Here is a 22274-nt window from a genome sequence, read left to right as displayed (position 1 = left end):
GGCCGCGTCTAGCCCCGCCCTCTTCCCTGTACTCGCTGGGCCGCCCAGGTTCGTGTGCTTCGCCGCCATGTCGCGCTTAACACTCATTAAACTCTTCGCCCGGTCCCCCTTCCTCCGGGGTCGGCCGAGGCCTGCAAAGACCTTGGGCGCAGTCGACCCGCCTCCCACGGTCCGCTCACCTCAGCCGCGCCCGCCTGAGCCCTCCTGCCCCGCCTTCGGGGGTAGCTGAGGTGACGCCCGCCTCGAGGGCGGGGGCGCCGGCCATGTCTGGGCCAGGCCCTCGCGCTCGCTACCCTGGGCTCCCGCCTCCTCCTCCTCCTCTGGGCTGCCCGCCCGGCTCCGCCCAGGGTCTGCGGGGAACGGAAACCGAAAGTGCGCGGCGCCGGGCGGGGCCCCCGACCTGCCTGGGCCGAAGCCCCAGCACTCGCCGGCGGCAGTGAGTGGACGCGCCGGAGCTGGGTGAGTGGCCCCGCGACGGTCCCTGCCCTGCCCCGCCGCGCCCCCCGCCGCTGCCCCGGGCCCCTCAGCGTCCCGTCGCCCCCTCAACCCCCCGACCCCCATCACTCAGAGCCTTGTCACCTCCTTAGCCCCCAGCGCCCCCATCACCCACTCAGGGCGCCTCCCAGAGCCTTACCGTCCCCTGAGACCCCCAACCCCGGGTTTCCATCACCCACTCAGCCCCTGGCCCCTCTCAGCGCCCTGCCGCCCCCTCGGCTCCCCGTCCTCTCCTTAGCGTCCCCATCCCCTAAGCTGGCCCGTCGCTCCCCCCCGGCACCCCCGAAACCATCACCACCTCTGCCCTCACCACCTCCGTCTCCTCTGCCCCCTCCCCTTTCTGTGCCCTCCCCTTTTGCCACTGGCAACCCCCTCATCCCACTGGCCTCACCTCCTGTCACCTCCTGCATCCCCCACTTCTTGAGAGCACCTCGGCACCCCACTCCGCGCCGCCGGCTGCTCGCTGCCACCCTCTCCGGGAGGCCCCCGGCACCCCACCACCTCGCAGCCTTGGCGCTCCCTGACCCCGTCGTATTTCCATCGGGGAAAGCGGGGCCCCCGGGTCAGGGACTCCTCCAGGACCCTGGAGACTTCCTCCAAACCAGCCCTGCCCCTGGCCTCAGCCTCCTGCGTCCCACCCTGGTGATGACCGGCCCCTCTCATTCTGACCCCGGGCCATCTTGACCATCACCGAGTTTCTTCTTGTCCTTTAGGCCTTGATTCCCCCCCAAAAAACATTTCAGTCTGTTTTTGATCCCAGCATTTCCTGTTCCTATCCGTTCCTCCCTTCCTTTCCTTGCTTTTTCTTTCTAACATTTTTTTTTTCCTTTCTTTAGTTTCTTATAAATTTTCTGGGGTTTCTATTTTAAGATTTTTCAACAAGAGGAAGAAGGAATTTTCCCCTCGGAGCATTAAAAATAAACAAACAAATTCTAAATACTGAGCCTGCGCCAGGAGGGCTGGGTTTGATAAAATGAGGGAAGGGACTCGTGAGAAATATTCCCAGGGTGAAGTAAAGGGACTCCTTTTTCTGATGAGAATAAAAGCTGCCCATCATATAATGCTAAATGTAGTCACAGTTTCCAAGTATGAATATTTAACTCAGTAAGGACAGTCACAAAAATCCCTTTCCTGAGGACTCTGAGTCACCCACTGTTTCCTGAGCCCCAGCCCACACAATGTGTATGAGTTGGGTTGAGAAGTGCCCTTAAAGGGGCTTCCTCTTCCTCTTGTAGGACCAGTGTCAAAAATCATCAAGGTAGAAGAATGAAGAGGAAGAAAGAATTACAAATTTCTAGCTGGTCCTGAGGAAATAGCACCTGATAGTTGCCAAGCCTTCTGATTGTTGAAACATGTAATTTCTTTCTCTTGATTCCGTAGAACAGAGCAGGGAGCTTAATCATTTGGTTCCATTCCAGAAAGTAGGATAAGGGGATAACTGCTCACTAATTATTTATAAACTATAGGATACTGCAACCTATTGGGTACTACATAAGTGGCAGATATATTATATAAATGCCAGATAGAGTGGTGAGTACATGGTTTTGGATTAACAAAACCTTGGCAAAACCTTTTTGCCCTGGCAACAATATTTGTCTTCCTCTTAGGAGAGGAAAATGAAACCTAGCAACTGATTAAGTAACTTGGCTAAAGGCGTAAGCCAAACAGCAGTTTTGAATGGGAACTGATGACATTTCCTCTACCCCAAGAAAGTGCAAGGGTAAAAGAAAGGGGAATTCGATCTCTTGAAATCAGGTAAATTGTGAATTTAATATTTTATATCATAATTGAGCATTCAGAGTTGAGCACTTGTGCTCCAGATTAAAATCTGCATTTAACCCATAGTTAACAAAATGCGTTAACAAAGGCGGAAGGACTGGCTTGATGGTGTTTGGGTTTTCCCTGCTAGATGCTGTGTTTCAAGGACACTGATAATTCAACTTTTGCAGTTTTCCAGATAACAGAAAGTAACGTGGAAGAATTTGGGTGACTCAGACATGGAGGAGAGAAGACCTCGTGTGGATGCCAGGCCCAGGAATCCCCACGCCAACCACAGAGGTCAGCACGGTTTCCTACCTAATGAGAAGGAAATTCTAGTAATAAGAGAAGGAAATCAGCCTCCCTATGAATGAACAGGCCCTACCTAAGATTGTCTGCATCTCTCAAGTAAAGAATGACTATGGCTGGAGGCAGTGGCTCAGGCCTATAATCCTGGAACTTTTGGAGCCCGAGGCATGAGGATCACTTGAGCCCGGGAGACTGAGATGAGCCTGGGCAACCTGGCAATAGCCTGTCTCTACAAAAAATATAAAAATTAGCCTGGTGTGGTGCTGTGTGCCAATAATCCCAGCTACTTAGGCTACTTGGGAGGCTGAAGTGGGAGGATGCCCTGAACCCCAGGAAGAGGGGTACGGAGGGCAGAGGTTGCCCTGGACTGTGATCTGCCCTCCAGCCTGGTTGACAGAAAGAGACGTTGTCTCAAAAAGAAAGAATGACTTCTTAATTGCAGCATGAATTACTCTGAAAAACAGCCAACCTCCCACTTTTCTTGAGAGAGTTGATGAATGGGTGCAGTTCACTTTAACAAAAACAGTGATAGAGTTTCAGAAAGAGAAATAACACTTGGTGTAGAGCAGCATCTAACAGAAACAATGTAAGCCAAGAGCATAACTTTTTATTGTCTAGAAATATTTTAAAATGTAGGAAGAAACAGATGAAATTTATTTTATTTATTCATTTATTTTGAGATGGAGTCTCACTCTTGTTACCCAGGCTGAGGTGCATTGGCACCATCTCAGCTCACTGCAACCTCCACCTCCCAGTTTCAAGCAATTCTCCTGCCTCAGCCTTTCGAGTAGCTGAGATTACAGGTGCCTGCCGCCATGCCCAGCTAATTTTTGTGTTTTTAAGTAGAGATGGGTTTCATTATGTTGGACCAGGCTGATCTCGAACTCCTGACCTCAGGTGATCTACCTGCCTCAGCCTCCCAATGTGCTAGGATTTCAGACGTGCCACTGCACCTGGCCTTGAAATTTATTTTTTAAATTTAATGACAGTTTAATAAAATTTAGTAATTTAATGTTTTATTTAACCCAGTGTAACCAAAATATTATTTGATTATAATAATTGAATATAGTTTATAATACTTTAATAATTTACATAATACTTTTATTTCCCTCAAATATTGATTTTAAGATATTAGCAACATAAAAATTTTTAATGTAATACTTAGCAATCTTTGGTACTAGCCTTCAAAATCTCATGTGTGTTTTATATGTCTTAATTCAGAGTAGTAACATTTCACAAACATAACATCTACATGTGGCTGATGGCTTTGTATTGGATAGTGCAGGTCATGAGTCCTAGTCACCAAAGCTAAATTAGTTCCAAGAGCATCACTCTACTAAAGGAATTATTCTGCTTACTCAGAGCTTTCTAAAACTAAACAACCAAATGGATTCCTATTTTTCCGTAAGTTTGCAATGTGTCTTTCAAAGAGGTTTTTTTTTTTTTTTTTTTTTTTTTTTTTTTTACGAGCGAGAGAGAGAGAGAGAGAGAGAGAGAGAGAGAGCTCTTTCAAAGAGTTTTAACTGTGGGACACATGAAGAAGAACTGTAGCGTCTTATGAGTTATGTAAATAGTTTTTGGTTCTGTTTTTTATTTTTGGGGTTTTTTTTGTTGTTTTGAGACAGGGTCTTGCTCTGTTGTCCAGACTGGAGTGCAGTGGCACAATCTTGGCTCAATGCAACCTTGACCTCCTGGGCTCAAATAATCATCCCACCTCAGCCTCCCATGTAGCTAAGACCACAGGCATGCACCTTCCTGTCTGGCTCATTTTGTATTTTCTGTAGAGATGGGGTTTTGCCATGTTGCCCAGACTGCTCTGAAACTCCTGAGCTCAAGCGATCTGCCTGCCTTGCCCTCCTAAAGTGCTGGGATTACAGGCATGAGCCACCATGCCTGGGCATGAATGTTGAAAGAATAAGAAGTGATACAATTTTCCATTCTTCCAAGACATAGAGTCTTCTAATCAGATAAAAATATTTAAAGTAGGCCAGGCACAGTGGCTCATGCCTGTAATCCCAGCACTTAGGGAGGCCAAGGCAGGTGGATCACGAGGTCAGGAGATCAAGACCATTTTGGCCAACATAGTGAAACCCCATCTCTACTAAAAATGCAAAAATTACCTGGGCGTGGTGTCACATGCCTGTAGTCCCAGCTACTCGGGAGGTAGAGAGGTTGCAGTGAGCTGACATCGCGCCACTACATTCCAGCCTGGGAAAAAAAAAAAATTGAAAGTAGTACTTTCTTCTGATTTAGGGGGTAGTTTGAAAGTAAATATGTAACTAACATTCATAAAAATTTAAAGTTCAGTTGTACATCATTTATAGTTTATCAGATATTCCTTTATGTGGTCACATTTAAATTTTCTCTACAAAGTGCAAAACAAGGAAAAGCGTACATAAATGGATTTAGTATCTGATGTCAGGAAATTATATGATCATCTCACATATAACATGCATTTAAAGCTTTTATAACTTTTTTATCAAATCATTGCGTACAGTCATCATTTATTGTTTTTAAAATCTCCACATCTTTCTGCTAAGTTGGGTCAGCCCCAGAATCAGTTTTAGGAGGAAGGAAAGTGAAAAAAACTGGACTTTCAGTATGTTGTGCAAGGTTATTTACGATATGTTGGGCAGATCAAGGAAGACAAGTTTGGCTTCATCCACAGAGTGATACTAACTTTCTCGTGTGTACTGGGTATGCCCTCACCACTCCTTTCTTCCCCTCCTGCTTCCTAAAAGGGTTGGTAATTGCTAAGTACTTTAGGGATGAAGTCATGCTACAGAAAGGAGGAAAACTTGGAGTTTGATTTTTCAGTTTCTTTCACAGTCTGTTAGCTCAAAAACATCTTGGTAAAGGAAAGCCCACCTTTCTCTTTCCCATTCAAACTGCATTTGCTAATGCTGGACAGCATTCGGGTAATACTTCCTGTTATAATTTTATTTCACTTAATGTCTCTGTTAGCTGTGATAGTTGTTTAGTGGTAGAACCAGTGGCCCCCTTAGAATCAATAGTATATTCCCAGTTACTGCTCCTAGTAATAACTAACATTTACTGAAAGTTTTTAACGTGTCCAGTGCTATACTAAGCACTTTATAAACATTTAATCTTTATAAAAACCCAGAAACTGAGACTTAGAAAAATTATACAACTTGGCCAAGATTATATAGTAAGGAAGTGGCCAGGCCAAGATTTAAACCAAGTTAGTTTGGCCCTTAAACTCACCTTCTGACTGTTACTTGGTACTGGCATGAGATTAGAAGCAGTGAGACATACTGTATGTATTTGTTCTTTTAACACACATCAGATACTCAACAAATGTTTATTCCTTTTCCTTTTTGCATCCTTTGTAAGAATAATATTTTCCTAACCTCTATGACAATACTAATTATCTTTCATTTATTACATTACTTGGTAGAAACCTTTTTTTCATCATATAAAATCTGAGCTCTAGCCGGGCTTGGTGGCTCAAGCCTGTAATCCCAGCACTTTGGGAGGCCGAGGCGGGTGGATCACGAGGTCAAGAGATCGAGACCATCCTGGTCAACATGGTGAAACCCCGTCTCTACTAAAAATACAAAAAATTAGCTGGGCATGGTGGTGCGTGCCTGTAATCCCAGCTACTCAGGAGGCTGAGGCAGGAGAATTGCCTGAACCCAGGAGGCGGAGGTTGTGGTGAGCCGAGATCGTGCCATTGCACTCCAGCCTGGGTAACAAGAGCGAAACTCCGTCTCAAAAAAAAAAAAAAAAAAATCTGAGCTCTTTAGTTATTCTGTTGAATTTCCAACAGAACTTGGTTCTTGTGCTTACTTAATATTTCATTGTGTTTAGGGCCTGTGGATGGAGAGTTACCACCAAGAGCTAGAAATCAGGCCAGTAACCCACCAACCAATGCTCTCCGAGGAGAAGCCAGTCATGCTGGAAGGCATCCTAGGGCCAACAACCATCCTGCTCCTTACTGGCAGAGGGAACAGAGATTTTGGGCCACAGGCAGGCCCGTGCATCAGGGAAGGAGGAACCAGGAGGGGCATGCCAGTGACGAAGCTAGAGGCCAAAGACATGACCAGGAGAATGACACCAGGTGGAGAAATGGCAACCAGGAGTGTAGGAACCGCAGACCACCGTGGTCCAATGACAACTTCCAGCAGTGGCGGACCCCCCACCAGAAGCCTACAGAGCAGCCACAGCAGACAAAGAAACTGGGCTACAAGTTCTTAGAAAGTCTTCTGCAGAAAGACCCTTCTGAGGTGGTCATCACACTTGCCACAAGTTTAGGGCTGAAAGAGCTCCTTTCTCATTCTTCCATGAAATCTAACTTTCTTGAGCTCATCTGCCAGGTTCTTCGGAAGGCTTGCAGCTCCAAAATGGATCGCCAGAGTATTCTCCATGTACTGGGTATATTGAAAAATTCCAAATTTCTCAAAGTCTGCCTGCCTGCTTATGTGGTAGGGATGATCACTGAACCCATCCCTGACATTCGAAACCAGTATCCAGAGCACATAAGCAACATCATCTCCCTCCTCCAGGACCTTGTAAGTGTCTTCCCTGCCAGCTCTGTGCAAGAAACTTCCATGCTGGTTTCTCTCTTGCCAACCTCTCTTAATGCTCTGAGAGCCTCCGGTGTTGACATAGAAGAGGAGACAGAAAAGAACCTGGAAAAAGTACAGACTATCATTGAACATCTACAGGAAAAGAGGCGAGAGGGCACTTTGAGAGTGGACACCTACACTCTAGTGCAACCTGAGGCAGAAGACTGTGTTGAGAGCTACCGAACCATGCCCATTTACCCTACCTACAACGAAGTGCACTTGGATGAGAGGCCCTTCCTTCGCCCCAACATCATTTCTGGAAAATATGACAGCACTGCTGTCTATCTGGATACCCACTTCCGACTCCTGCGAGAAGATTTTGTCAGACCTCTACGGGAAGGCATTTTGGAACTTCTCCAAAGCTTTGAAGACCAGGGCTTGAGGAAGAGAAAGTTCGATGACATCCGAATCTACTTTGACACCAGGATTATCACCCCCATGTGTTCATCATCAGGCATAGTCTACAAGGTACAGTTTGATACAAAACCACTGAAGTTTGTTCGCTGGCAGAATTCCAAACGGTTGCTCTATGGGTCTTTGGTATGCATGTCCAAGGACAACTTTGAGACATTTCTTTTTGCCACCGTATCTAACCGGGAGCAGGAAGATCTCTGCCGAGGAATTGTCCAGCTCTGCTTCAACGAGCAAAGCCAACAGCTGCTAGCAGAGGTCCAGCCTTCTGACTCTTTCCTCATGGTGGAGACAACTGCATACTTTGAAGCCTACAGGCACGTCCTGGAAGGACTCCAGGAGGTCCAGGACGAAGACGTCCCCTTCCAGAGGAATATTGTGGACTGTGACTCTCATGTGAAGGAGCCAAGGTACTTGCTAATGGGGGGAAGATATGACTTTACCCCATTAATGGAGAATCCTTCAGTCACTGGGGAATTTCTAAGAAATTTCGAGGGCTTGAGACATCCCAGAATTAATGTCTTAGATCCTAGCCAGTGGCCCTCAAAAGAAGCCCTGAAGCTGGATGACTCCCAGATGGAAGCCTTGCAGTTTGCTCTCACAAGGGAACTGGCTATTATTCAAGGACCTCCTGGAACAGGTGAGAAAATTTTTCAGAGTACGTGAGATCTGCTCTGTAAGATAGGCAAGGGACAAAACCTTGGCTCTAGGTTTCTAGAATGTCTTCTTGTTTATTTTCCAACTTTTATTTTAGGTTTGGGGATACATGTGCAGGTTTGTTACATGTGTATTACGTGTTGCAGAGGTTTAGTTTACAGATTATTTTGTCACCCAGGTAATGAGCATAGTACCCGATAGGTAAGTTGGTTGTTTTGTTTGTTTGGAGGCGGAGTCTCACTCTGTTGCCAAGGCTGGAATGCAGCGGCACGATTCCAGCTCACTGCAACCTCTGCCTCCTGGATTCAAGCAATTTTCCTACCTCAGCCTCCTGAGTAGCTGGGATTAACAGGCTCATGCCACCATGTGGGGTTTCACCATATTTGCCAGGCTGATCTCGAACTCCCGACCTCAGGTGATCTGCCCGCCTCAGCCTCCCAAATTACTAGGATTACAGGCGTAAGCCACCATGCCCGGCCCCAATAGGTAGTTTTTAGGTTCTGACCCTCATCCCACTCTACCCTGAAGTAGGCTCTGGTGTCTGTTCCCTTCTTTGTGTCTATGTGTACTCAGTGTTTAGCTCCCACTTATAAGTGAAACGTGTGGTATTTAGTTTTCTGTACCTGCATTAATTTGCTTAGGATAACAGCCTCTAACTCCATCCACTTTGCTGCAAAGGACATGATTTTGTTCTTTTTCATAGCTGCATAGTATTCCCTAGTATATATGTGCCACATTTTCTTTATTCAGTCCACCATTGTTGGGCATCTAGGTTGAGTCCATATCTTTGCTTTTGTGAATAGTGCTATGATGAACATGCACATACATGTGTCTTTATGGGAAAATAATTTCTGTTCTTCCCATTGTATACCCAATAATGGGACTGCCAGGTCAAATGGTATTTCTGTTTTAAGTTGTTCGAGAAATCTCCAAACTGCTTTCCACAGTGGCTGAATTAATGTACATTCCCACCAGCAGTGTATAAACTTTCCCTTTTCTTTGCAACCTCACTAGCATCTGTTATTTTTTTTGACTCTTTAGTAATAGCCAGTCTGACTAGTGTGAGATGGTATGTCATTGTGATTTCGATTTGTACTTCTGTCATGATCAGTGCTGTTGATGTTGAGCATTTTTTTCATATGCTTGTTGGCCACATGTTTGTCTTCTTCTGAGAAGTATCCGTTCGTGTCCGTTGCCCACTTTCTAATGGGGTTGTTTAAGCCTTACAGATTCCAGATATTAAATCTTTGTTGGATGCAGAGTTTGCAAATATTTTCTCTTGTTTTGTAGGTTGTCTGTTTATTCCGTTGACAGTTTCTTTTGCTGTGCAGAAGCTCTTTAGTTTAATTAGATACCACTTATCAAGTTTTGGTTTTGTTGCAATAGAATGTCTAGTTAATAATGTTTCTCCCAAAATGGGCATAAAAATTATTTATAAAGTAGCTGCTCATAGGGATTTTCCAGTAGGAACCCATTGGCATGCATAGTGATAGATACAAGATTGTTAGAGGTAAAATGTAGTGAGATGTGTTATCTCTGCTTTATATTAATTTATTCAATTTTATATTTAAATTAAATAATATCAAATATGTAATAGCACTATGTGTAAAGCACCATTTTACTTGCTTTACATGTTAACTAATTGCATCCTCACAACAACCTTGTGAAATAGAAACCATTACTAAAACCATTTTAAAGATGAAAAAAGCTAAGGCAAAGAAGAGTTAAATAGCCTCTTATTTAAGAGGTGGGAAGTATGTACTGAAGTTCACACAGATGTTAAGTGACAAGTTTAGGAAATTAATTCAGGCAGTCTAGCTGTATAATCCTGACTCCTATCTGCCACATTGTACTTCTCATGGAACTATACCTTCCTACACCCTTCTTCCCATGTGCTACTCTCTAATTCTACTCTGGGGTTATAACTATTATTAGAAGTGAGAATTTAGGCTGGGCATGGTGGCTCATGCCTGTAATCCCAGCACTTTGGGAGGCCAAGGCAGGCGGATCACGAAGTCAGGAGTTCGAGACCACCTTGGCCAAGATGGTGAAACCCTGTCTCTACTAAAAACACAAAAAAAGTAGCCAAGCATGATGGCATGCACCTGTACCCCCAGCTACTTGGGAGGCTGAGAGGGAAGAATTGCTTGAACCCAGGAGGCGGGGGTTGCAGTAAGCCAAGATCACACCACTGCACTCCAGCCTGGGCAACAGAGACTCCATCTCAAAAAAAAAAAAAGAAAAAAAAAAAAAAAGAAGTGGGAATTTACATTAACAGTTAAAATAGCTACTGCTAAATTACTCTCCCAGAAGGAGAGTACATTTATAAAAAAAAAAAAAAAAGTACAAAAAAAAAACCCAGACAGGAAGAAGTCTTTAAAAAACACTGATTAAAGTAATGGCAACTCCTGATTAAAAAAAAAAAAAAAAAAATCTTTATGTAAAGCTGGGCATCTTGATGACTACTAGTAGTCCCAAGTACTTGGGAGACTGAGATGGAAGGATCCCTTGAAGACAGGTGTTCAAGACTGCAGTACACATAGCCCCTGCAGCAGTCCAGCCTGGGCAACACAGGGCCTGAAAAAAGAAGGAAGCAATTGTTACTTAACATGCTATATTGAAATCTTTGATTATCTTATATTACTCCCTCATTCAACTTTGAGATTTTTGGGGACAGTGTCTGCCTTACCAGCCTGAAAGAAACAATGTAAGAATTTAGCAGGCCGGGCATGGTGTCTCATGCCTGTAATGCCAGCACTTTGGGAGGTAGAGATGGGTGGATGAGCTCAAGAGATCGAGACCATCTGGCCAACATGGTGAAACTCCATCTCCACTAAAAATACTAAAATTATACAGGTGTGGTGGCATGTGCCTGTAGTCCCAGCTACTTGAGAGGTTGAGGCAGGAGAATCACTTGAACCCAGGAGGCGGAGGTTGCAGTGAGCCGAGATCGAGTCACTGCACTCCAACCTGGTGACAAAGCAAGACTCCATCTCAAAAAAAAAAGAACTTAGGCCGGGCATAGTAGCTCATGCCTATAATCCCAACACTCCAACACTTTGGTAGGCCAGGATGGACAGATCACCTGACATCAGGAGTTTGAGGCCAGCCTGACCCACATAGAGAAACCTTGTCTCTACTAAAAATAGAGAATTAGCAGGGTGTGGTGGCACATGCCTATAATCTCAGCTACACTGGAGGTTGAGGCAGGAGAATTGCTTGAACCCAAGAGGCAGAGGTTGTAGTGAGCCGAGATGCACACCATTGCACTCCAGCCTGGGCAACAAGAACAAAACTCTGTTTAAAAAAAAAAAAAAAATTAGCAGTTTGTAGCCTAATTAATGAATAGCCATTTACTACTGAGCCCGTAACTCTTATTCCAATGTTGATTTCTGTAAGTTTTCCCCTCCTGTCACAAAGGCAAATCTACCATGTATATAAAAAGTATTTCTAAAGAATTTTCCACAAGATTGGAAACAACATATATATCATCAATAGAAAACTGGCTAAAAAATACCTTAAAGGTGTGAAAAGAAAACAAGAGGGCGGGGTTAGGATTCTCCTATGTATTGATAGAGAACTACCTTCAAGATACATTAGGCGAAAAAAAACGAGATGTAGAATAGTGAAAATAGTCTGTTACTATTCATATTTAAGAAAAAGGAAGGCTAGAAAAAGAATGTACATTTGTATTTGTTTGTATATGCATAGAGATGCTATCTCTGTAAAGTTACGCAAGAAATTAGTAACATTGGTTGCTGACACCCAGATAACTGGGTGACAGAAGTACAAGAGAGACTTTTCACAATATACCATTTATGCTTCTTAGATTTTAAACCATCTTAAAATATTAATTTTTTTTTAAAAAAATAAGATTTTGCTCCAAGTAATTGCTTTATTTAGAAAATGTCTAAATTTTTTAATTCCTTTTTCCTTATTTTCTAGGCAAAACCTATGTGGGTCTAAAAATTGTTCAGGCCCTCCTAACCAACGAGTCAGTTTGGCAAATTAGCTCCCAGAAGTTCCCCATCTTGGTTGTGTGTTATACTAATCATGCTTTGGACCAGTTTCTGGAAGGTAATATTTATAGGCAAGTTTGTTCTCTATCGAGATGCTGATGATTGAACCATCAGCAGCTTCAGTAGCTTTCTATTGCTCTTTGAACAAAGTCGACAGTCCTTATCATCACTTACATGGCCATTTGTGATGTATCTATCCCAGCTGGACTGTGAACCACATCTCCTACTTCTTACTTTGTTCTCCCTAATTTCAGCAACACTGATTATCTTCAATTCCTTGAAAACCTCTGGGTCCTCCATTGGCCCATTCCATCTTCCTGCTTGTAATAGTTTTTTCCCTCTCCTTCTTGAGCTCATTCAACCTGGCTGGCTCCTACTCATTCTTCTAGTCCTGCTTAAATCTCTCTTCAAAGGTGGACATTCTCTATTGCCCCAAACAAAGGAAATCTCTTTTGCATTTTTTATTTTTTTATAATCTGTTTTATGTGTCTCTACCCTAGACGAGGATTGGTCCTTTTCTTGCTGTATTCACATATCCTGGCACATAATAGGTGCTCAGAAAAATAATAACATTAATGAATGAATAAATACAAGCATACAAGCTTTTTCTTTTTCATTTTTCTATACCCCACTTTGACCTAGATAAATAGAGTCAGAGATTAAATATTAGATTCTTAAGAATAGATCCCTACACCACCCAGACCAGGTATGGTCCCCTGATACTAGTACTCATTACATTTATTGCTGTTGTATTAATTATTTAATGAGTACCTTCTCTGCCAGAGACAAAGACATGATAACAAATCAGAAACTGGGCCTGTGTTTCTACTGCTGTATCTTCAGAACCTGGCACATGCCTAGAACATATGAGCAATGAGTAAACCTGCAGAGTGAATAATATATAACGTTTCCTGGGTGCTTGCTTTGTGCTGAGCCCTAGCTAGGAGCTTTAAAGATGCTCTTTCATTTATCCAGATTGTAACCCTGCATGGGAGATATTGCCAGCTCTAAATCACAGACAGAGAAACTGAGTAACTTGCCCCAGGTTACACAGCAATAACTGGTAGAATCAAGATTTGGATCCCCAGTTGTCTGATTCCAGAACTCTTAAGTACTACATTTTACTGCTCTGCAGGTCACATCTTCTCTGGGACCTTCTCCCTCATTAATGGGGTAAATTTCCTGTAAGCATAAGTTTGTTCCCTAAGGGACCTGACTTGATCCCAAATACACACAGCTCTCACCTGAGAGAACCTAGCATAGCTCCTCTCAACCCTGCCATGCTCCACTTTGCTCCACAGGCATCTACAGGTGTCAGAAGACCAGCATTGTACGGGTGGGTGGAAGGAGCAACAGTGAAATCCTGAAGCAATTCACCCTAAGGGAGCTGAGAAACAAGCGGGAATTCCGCAGAAACCTCCCCATGCACCTCCGAAGGGCCTACATGAGTGTAAGTCCCAGCACTGAAATATCTGAGATAGTTCAAGAGGGACCTAAACAAGATAGGAGTGGCCTTCTGGGTAGACAGCCCAGGGTAGATGTGGAGGCCCCTCAGAGCTCTCGAGGGTCCAGGTTTCTTTCAGCATTCTATTCTGCTAATCCCTTGGTATGACCTTTGCCTTCACAATTCAAGACAGAGAAAAGACAAGGACACAGTGCCCCTCCCCACCCTGCCTTAAGGCTCCTTCCCCCATACCATCCATAGCACCTCCAGGTAGAGCAAACTGACGAGGGAAAGGTCATCTTTTAGCTGGGCGGCAATGTGCCCAGTCAAAAATCTGAGTTTTTATTAACGAGGAAAAGAGAGAGAACAGATATTGTAAGGCTTGAAGTCACTGCCACAGTATTGTTGGCCTGTTTGTTTTTCTGTTGTATAAGTTGAGCATCCAAAATCTAAAACTTTGTGAGTGCCAACATTATTTCTTGTTCTTTTTTTTTTTTTTTTTTTTTCCCCCAGTCTCACTTCATCATCCAGGCTGGCGTGCAATGGTGCAGTCTCGGCTCACTGCAACCTCCACCTCTGGGTTGAAGCAATTCTCCTGAGTAGCTACGATTATAGGCACCTGTCATTATACCTGGCTAATTTTTGTATTTTTAGTAGCGATAGGATTTCACCATGTTGGCCAGGTTGGTCTCCAACTGCTGACATCAGGTGATCCGCCCCCTTGTGGCCTCCCAAAGTGTTGAGGTTACAGGCGTGAGCCACCGTGCCCTGCCCAACATTGTTTCATATTTTGGATTTTCAGATTTGGGATGTTCAGCCAGTAAGTATAAATGCACGTATTTCAAAATCTGAAACACTTCTGGTCTCAAGCATTTTGGATAAGGGATACTCAATCTGCATTACTTGTTTTCTTTTCTTACTGATTGGTAGGAGTCTTTTAGACATTTTGGATACTAATTCTGTTTTTTTTTTCTTTGAGACAGAGTCCCACTCTGTCTTCTAGGCTGAAGTGCAGTGGCACCATCTCAAGTCACTACAACCTCTGCCTCCTGGGTTCAAGCAATTCTTGTGCCTAAGCCTCCCAAGTAGATGGAATTACAGGCACTCACCCCCACACCTGGCTAATTTTTCATTTTTATATTTTTAGTACAGATAGGGTTTTGCCATGTTGGTCAGGCTGGTCTTGAATTCCTGACCTCAAGTGATCTGCCTGCCTCAGCCTCCCAAAGCGCTGGGATTACAGGCATGAGCCACCATACCTGGTCGATACTAATTCTTTGGTTTCAAGACCACAATAATGTGCCTTGGGAAATTAGTTTGTTGACTAGTCTATTTATTCATTCTTCGTCCTTATTATTCCTGTCTTAGCTTTGTTTTCCCTCAAGGCAACTACTGAGTTTGGGGGATGATGATATTTCCTCATCATTTCTTTCCCTCTTTTCTTGGCAGATCATGACACAGATGAAGGAGTCGGAGCAAGAGCTTCATGAAGGAGCCAAGACTCTGGAGTGCACCATGCATGGTGTCCTACGGGAACAGTACCTGGAGAAGTACATTTTACCCCAGCACTGGAAGAGTCTCATGAATGGTCCAGTACAGGTAGGGGTCATCTTGGGGAACACAAATATGTCTCTGGCCTCAGTACTTTGAAGGAGCCTCCAGGACAAGCATCAGTTCAAAACTTTAGCTATTTGATAATCTGATGCTGCCACAGTGTGCAAAGTTCCCTTTTGTGATAAGAGCCAGCTGAGTATACTGGTCAGGAACAAAACTCTGGAACCAGCCTGCTGGATTTTAATCTGGTCTTGGCTCTGGAGAAGTTACTTAATTTTCTGTGGCTGTTTCCTCTTTTGTAAAATGGGGATAATAATAAGCATTAAATTGAACCATATGAAATTGCCAATATCTGGCCAGGTGCAGTGGCTCACGCCAGTAATCCCAGCACTTTGGGAGGTGGAGGTGGGCAGATCATGAGGTCAAGAGATCAAGACCATGGTGAAACCCTGTCTCTACTAAAAAATACAAAAATTAGCTGGGCATGGTGGCGCGTGCCTATGGTCCCAGCTACTTAGGAGGCTGAGGCAGGAGAACTGCATGAACCCGGGAGGTGGAGGTTGCAGTGAGCCGAGATCGTGCCACTGCACTCCAGCCTGGCACCTGGCAACAAAGTGAAACTCTGTCTCAAAAAACAAAAAAAGAAAGAAAGAAATTGGCAATATCTTAATTTTGATTTGCAAAAACAGCAATTTCTTACAGATCTTTGTTGTTATAGGATTGTTGTTTGGTTGAGCAAGGTAGTATTTGTAAACTTAGTAATTTAATATGTGTTCCTTAAATGAAATGAACACAATCTTAACCAGAGGCAAACCAGCACAGATCAAGAACTTGGGAGTTGATAGATATAGTCCTTCAGACTGTGGCACAATCTTGGCTCACTACAACCTCCGCCTCCCAGGTTCAAGCAATTCTCCTGCCTCAGCCTCCCGAGTAGCTGGGATTACAGGCGTGTACCACCATGCCTGGCTAATTTTGTATTTTAAGTAGAGACAGGGTTTTGCCATGTTGGACAAGCTGGTTTCGAACTCCTGACCTCAAGTGATCCACCCGCCTCAGCCTCCCAAAGTGTTGGGATTACAGATGTGAGCCACCGCACCCAGCCTTTTTTTTTTTTTTGACAGAGTCTTGCTTTGTCACATAGGCCAGAGTGCAGTGGCACAATCTCCACTCACTGCAACCTCTGCCTTTCAGGTTCAAGCAATTCTCCTGCCTCAACATCCCAAGCAGCTGGGACTACAGGCATGCACTACTATGCCCAGCTAATTTTTTTTTGCTGCTTTTTTTTTTTGAGACTGCATTTTGCTTCTGTTGCCCAGGCTGGAGTGCAATGGCGCAATCTCATCTTACCACAACCTCTGCCTCCTGGGTTCAAGCAGTTCTCCTGCCTCAGCTTCCCAAATAGCTGGGATTACAGGAGACTGCAATAACGCCCAGCTAATGTTGTATTTTTAGTAGAGACAGGGTTTCCTGGTTGCCTCCATGTTGGTCAGGCTAGTCTTGATCTCCTGACCTCAGGTGATCCGCCTGCCACAGCCTCCCAAAGTGCTGGGATTACAGGCGTTAGCCACCACGCCAGGCCTGATTTTTGTATTTTTAAGAGAGACGGGGTTTTCCCATGTTGGCCAGGCTGGCCTCAAACTCCTTACCTGAGATGATCTGTCTGCCTCGGCCTCCCAGTGTGCTGGGATTATAGGCGTAAGCCACTGTACCCAGTCTTTTTTTTTTTAAAGACATGGTGTCTTACCATGTTGTCCAGGCTAGTCTTGAATTTCTGAGCTCAGGCAGTCCTCCTGCCTCTGCCTTCCAAATTGCTGGGATTACATACATGAGCTACCATGCCCCAACCTGCTCTTGATTCTTTGAAGAGGCCCTGCCTTCACATTGGTTGTCATAGAATCCTCACAAATGATCATTCTTTTTTCCTTAGGATAGTGAATGGATTTGCTTCCAGCACTGGAAGCATTCCATGATGCTGGAGTGGCTAGGTCTTGGTGTCGGTTCTTTCACCCAAAGTGTTTCTCCAGCAGGACCTAACAATACAGGTAAGAAGTGCATATCTTCCTACAATCACACCTTAGGTAGAATATGGTAAATAACAGAACGGTGAAATTTCAAAATAATTCCCAGAATAAAGACCTGTGAGTCAATCAGAGAAAGACAAATAGCTTAATATAAGGAAAAGATAAAAAAGATTTTTAACAGGCACAACACAAAATAGGAAATCTTACTGTTCAATAGATACGTGAAAAGTGCTCATTAAAAACTAGAGGAATTTAAACCACAATGAAATACTATTACATATGCACCAGGCTGGCAACAATTAAAGTTTGGTATAACCCTGTGTTGATGAGAATGTGAAGCAATGGAAACTCTGATGCACTGCTGCTGGGGATATTTAAATTTGCATAACCACTTTATGATAGCAGAAAATCAGAACTCAAATGTCTATCAACATTTCTTCAGATCAATTAAGTCAATTCAGATAATGAGATAGTGTACAACAGTGAAAAGGAATGAATCATAGCATATTCAGTAACATATATGAATCTCAAAAACATGCTGAATGAAAAAGGCAAATTGGCCAGACATGGTGGTCCATGCCTGTAATCCCAGCACTTTGAAAATGCAAGGCAGGAGGATCATTTGAGCCCAGAAGTTGGAGACCAACCTGGGCAACATAATGAGACCCTGTCTTTACAAAAAAAAAAAAAAATAGCTGGGTGTGGTGGTGCATGCGTGTAGTCCCAGCTACTTAGGAGGCTGAGGGGAAAGGATGGCTTGAGCTCAGGAGGTTGAGGCTGCAGTGAGCCATGATTGCAACTCTGCACTACAGCCTGAGGGACAGAGCAAGACATGATCTCAAAAAAAAAAAAGGCAAGTTACAGAAAAATAAATACTAGACAATGTGTTACTTAGAGAGAGAGATACAGTATAAATGTAGTAACATTGTTTTCATTTAAAAAGGAAATAAGCAATATAATATTCAGGTTAAGAAGACTCACAAGGGTCTTCAAAATATTTGGCAGTTTTCTTCTTAAATTGGATGGAAGGTACCTGGGTATTCATTTTACATATTTTTATTATACTTTATATTACATATTTACATTGTATGTTCTCCATTGTATATGTATTTGTTATAAGTAAAACCTTTCTTTCTTTCTTATTTTTTTTGAGATGGAGTCTCGCTCTCTTGCCCTGGCTGGAGTGCAATGGTGAGATCCCAGCTCACTGCAGCCTCTACCTCCCTGGTTCAAGTGCTTCTCCTGCCTGAGCCTCCTGAGTAGCTGGGACTACAGTTGTGCGCCACCACACTTGGCTAATTTTTATATTTTTAGTAGGGACGTGGTTTCACCGTGGTGACCAGCCTGGTCTCAAACTCCTGACGTCAGGTGATCTGCTCACCTTGGCCTCCAGAGTGCTGGGATTACAGGCGTGAGCAACCATGCCCAGCCAAAATCTTTCTTTAAAAGGCATACATTCATATGATTTTTTTTTTAATGTAAAACAAGAAGTATATAAGGAGACCTAAGTCTTTCCTAACTCTCTTCTCATTCCTTCTAGTTTCTGTTCTCAAAAAGACTCACATAAACCCTTGATAATGTCTTCATACATCTGAGCTCTTATAGGTGCTATCTTCTGTCCCTTAGCTTCAAGAGTTTCCATCTCTGTCCTGCCTGTTTCTCTCTCTTAGCCCAGGCAGAAGGGGAGGAGGAGGAAGAAGGGGAGGAGGAGAGTTCACTGATCGAGATCGCAGAGGAAGCTGACCTGATTCAAGCAGACCGGGTAATAGAGGAGGAAGAGGTGGTGAGGCCTCGGCGGCGGAAGAAGGAAGAGAGTGGAGCAGACCAGGAGCTGGCTAAAATGCTTCTGGCCATGAGGCTAGACCACTGTGGCCCTGGGACAGGAGCTGGACAGGAGCAAGCAATAGGCGAGTGGCAGGTAAACTCACTTCCTTGGGTTGAAACTGGCCTGAGTGTTCTGACCACTTTTCCCCCCCACTTCTAATACAGTATATTCACTTCGTCATTAAAATTAGCTAAGTACCCATATTATAGCCTACACCTGGTATGAGATGGGTGTAATTCCCAAGGATATAAATATTACAGCTCTTCAGAGGGCCTCTGGCAAGAAATGCCAACTTAGAAAGACAGGAAGCAGGTAGCCAAGTGCTTCTGTAGAACTCTGGGGAGAATGTAGCATATATGAATCAGGTCAAACAGTCTCAGCACTTAATACCTCCAGGAGTGTTACCCTCTTTATTTCAAATAAGTTTGTAAACATGTACCAAGATTTTAGAGGATTAAAGTAAGCAATGAATCAAGACCTCCAGGCTGGTTGGAATATTCCTCCTTCACTCACCTTGGGATTTGACACTTCTCTTAAAGCCAGAATTGTATGAATTCCCAGATATCTTCATGTAGCCTTCCCTCTATTCCTTCTGGTAGAGCCTAGTGGTCCTCGGTATTTACCATGCATAACTATGATGATCGAGGATTAGAGACTCAAAATAAGAATTTGTAAACCTTATGAATGATTTAAGAACTTTTAAGGGCAACTTTGGATGCAGTTTTCACCTGAGTGCTAGCTTTGCACCTGATCTCCTAGTTCAGTTCAGCATCACTATATGTGGTGAGTGGAGTCATGATCTTAATTCTTAGAAGTATGGATTGAGCATCTCCCAGGGGGCATCAGGAAAGGTTAATTTGTTTTGTTTTGAAGCAGCGGGGGCAGATCTTTAGTGACATCTGTCTGACTTGCTAGTTCTTCTAAAGGCTCATAGCCTCAGGCTCAGTGACAGCCAGAAGAGAGTGCTTTCTCATAAACAGTGCTTTCCACCCACTTGTTAAATGTGCTGTGTTGATATGATGGCATTAGGACCGTTTTAGCAGGCCCTGTGCCAAGTACTGTGCGAAGCACCAGTTGCTAGGCACTGGTTGTAGAGCATTCAGCAAGAAAATCCTAACCCCGTGACGTTCATGGCATACATTTTAGGAACGAGAAACAGGCTATGGTCAAAGATGTTTAATGGTAACTAGTGCTAGCACTAGTATAAATGGTTTCCATGTATTTACTCCTGACTAGCCAATTCTATAAAGAGACACTATTTAAAAGGTGATACTGAGGGACACGGAGGTTAGGTAACCTGCCTTAGGTCCCACAACCTAGTAAGAGGTAGAGTAGGGCTTTGAAGCCAGGCAAACAGGCTCCAGAGTCCTTGTTTACCACTACAGTAGAAGAACTGTGGGGAGAATGTAAGACACTTGACATTAACCAGGGATGGCAGCCCTTTTTCTTATGTGCTATGGCCCCTGCCTTGGGCTTAAAATCAAGCCTGCCTCTGCTCAGGCAGTACTGGTATTGATGGTATTGATGGTGTTGATGTCTGCAGACCCAGCGCAACCAGAAAAAGAAAATGAAAAAGAGGGTGAAGGATGAGCTTCGCAAACTGAACACCATGACTGAGGCTGAGGCCAGTGAGATCAAGGATGTTTGGCAGCTGGACTTCAGTTCTCGCTGGCAGCTTTATAGGTACTGTGTTCGGCACCCAGCCAACCCGTGTAATTTCCCCAGGGAGTTTTTTCTGTTCCTGGAACATTGTCTACTTCCAAGACCTTCAATGATGTTAACTAATTATTGATTGAGTACCACCACTGAGCTGAGTGATAGGGATACAGCCATGGGACAGAATAGACATTAGCTCTACCTTCATGGAGCTTAGAGCCTATCCAGGGTAACAAATTAATCACATAGGGCCGTGAATAATTCTCTTTATTCTCTTCCCATAGTTAACCTTTCTTCTTTTTTTTTTTTTTTAAGACGGAAATTTTTGCTCTTGTTACCCAGGCTGGAGTGCAATGGTGCGATCTCGGCTCACCGCAACCTCTGCCTCCTGGGTTCAGGCAATTCTCCTGCCTCAGCCTCCTGAGTAGCTGGGATTACAGGCACGCGCCACCATGCCCAGCTAATTTTTTGTATTTTTAGTAGAGACGGGGTTTCACCATGTTGACCAGGTTGGTCTCGATCTCTCGACCTTGTGATCCACCCTCCTCGGCCTCCCAAAGTGCTGGGATTACAGGCTTGAGCCACCGCGCCCGGCAAACCTTTCTTCTTTATCTCACCCCTTTCCTTAGTTCCTGGCCACTCTGCACATCTTTTTTTGATCATTTTGGATTCTTGGGTCCCTGTATATCTGGATCTCTTCGTCTCTCTGTATCTCTCTCTGTTTGTCACTCTGTTCCTCAAGTGTCCAAGGTTCACTTCATATACTGGGCACACTGAAGGCGGTTCTTCCACCTTCTCAAAGATCTTGTGGCTTTCTTTGCTTGGTTCTTCCCATTCTCCAGGCTGTGGCTACAGTTGTACCAGGCCGACACCCGCCGGAAGATCCTCAGCTATGAACGCCAGTACCGTACATCAGCAGAAAGAATGGCTGAGCTGAGACTCCAGGAAGACCTACACATTCTTAAAGATGCCCAGGTTGTAGGAATGACAACCACAGGTAAGAAATTGTGGAGGAATTTACCTATTGCATCTAAATTCACTTCTTGTGCCAGGTGATCTAAGGACAGGTAAAGAGAAGCTTCGTTAGAAGGTTAGAGGAAAATACCATGAAAAGCTACTGAAAGCACCTGTATTTTGAGAACTCTTGGTGAAATTCACTCACTTTCTCCTGCTGAGTTTGAAACTCCAACAATGACCAACACAGCTTTAATGTTCTGGAGACCACCCAGAACACTACAAGGGCTAGTTGTCACTGATCCAGGTTCAGGGAAGATACAAAAGCGGATTCCCAGAGGAATCCCTGTGGGTCCTTTGCCTCAGCTCAGAGGAGTCTTACTGTTCTTTTCTCACTTGAGGTGCTGCCAAATACCGCCAGATCCTACAGAAGGTAGAGCCGAGGATTGTCATAGTAGAAGAAGCTGCTGAAGTCCTTGAGGCCCATACCATTGCCACATTGAGCAAAGCTTGCCAGCACCTCATTCTGATTGGGGACCACCAGCAGGTAAAACAGGAGTCTCCCCCATCCCCCATAAG

The 22274-nt window shown here is 44.1% G+C and overlaps 1 protein-coding gene across 1 annotated transcript in view; it reads left to right on the top strand.

Annotated features, from left to right (window-relative positions):
- Window positions 1-63: 63 nt before the first annotated feature.
- ZNFX1 (zinc finger NFX1-type containing 1) overlaps window positions 64-22274 on the top strand; it is a 31158-nt gene continuing 8947 nt past the window's right edge. The window contains exons 1-11 of the mRNA XM_003932557.4: window positions 64-459; window positions 2445-2553; window positions 6394-8202; window positions 12165-12296; window positions 13540-13688; window positions 15132-15281; window positions 17167-17281; window positions 18931-19178; window positions 20629-20768; window positions 21584-21738; window positions 22097-22242. Coding sequence (XP_003932606.3) covers window positions 2493-2553; window positions 6394-8202; window positions 12165-12296; window positions 13540-13688; window positions 15132-15281; window positions 17167-17281; window positions 18931-19178; window positions 20629-20768; window positions 21584-21738; window positions 22097-22242 — 3105 coding nt within the window. The 5' untranslated portion in view covers window positions 64-459; window positions 2445-2492. The remainder of the gene's footprint in view (window positions 460-2444; window positions 2554-6393; window positions 8203-12164; window positions 12297-13539; window positions 13689-15131; window positions 15282-17166; window positions 17282-18930; window positions 19179-20628; window positions 20769-21583; window positions 21739-22096; window positions 22243-22274) is intronic.

Source organism: Saimiri boliviensis, chromosome 9, assembly GCF_048565385.1.
Source record: "Saimiri boliviensis isolate mSaiBol1 chromosome 9, mSaiBol1.pri, whole genome shotgun sequence".
Classification (NCBI taxonomy): Eukaryota; Metazoa; Chordata; class Mammalia; order Primates; family Cebidae; genus Saimiri; species Saimiri boliviensis.
The sequence above is the reverse complement of the archived record's forward strand: the minus strand, read 5'-3'. Positions and strand labels throughout refer to the sequence as shown.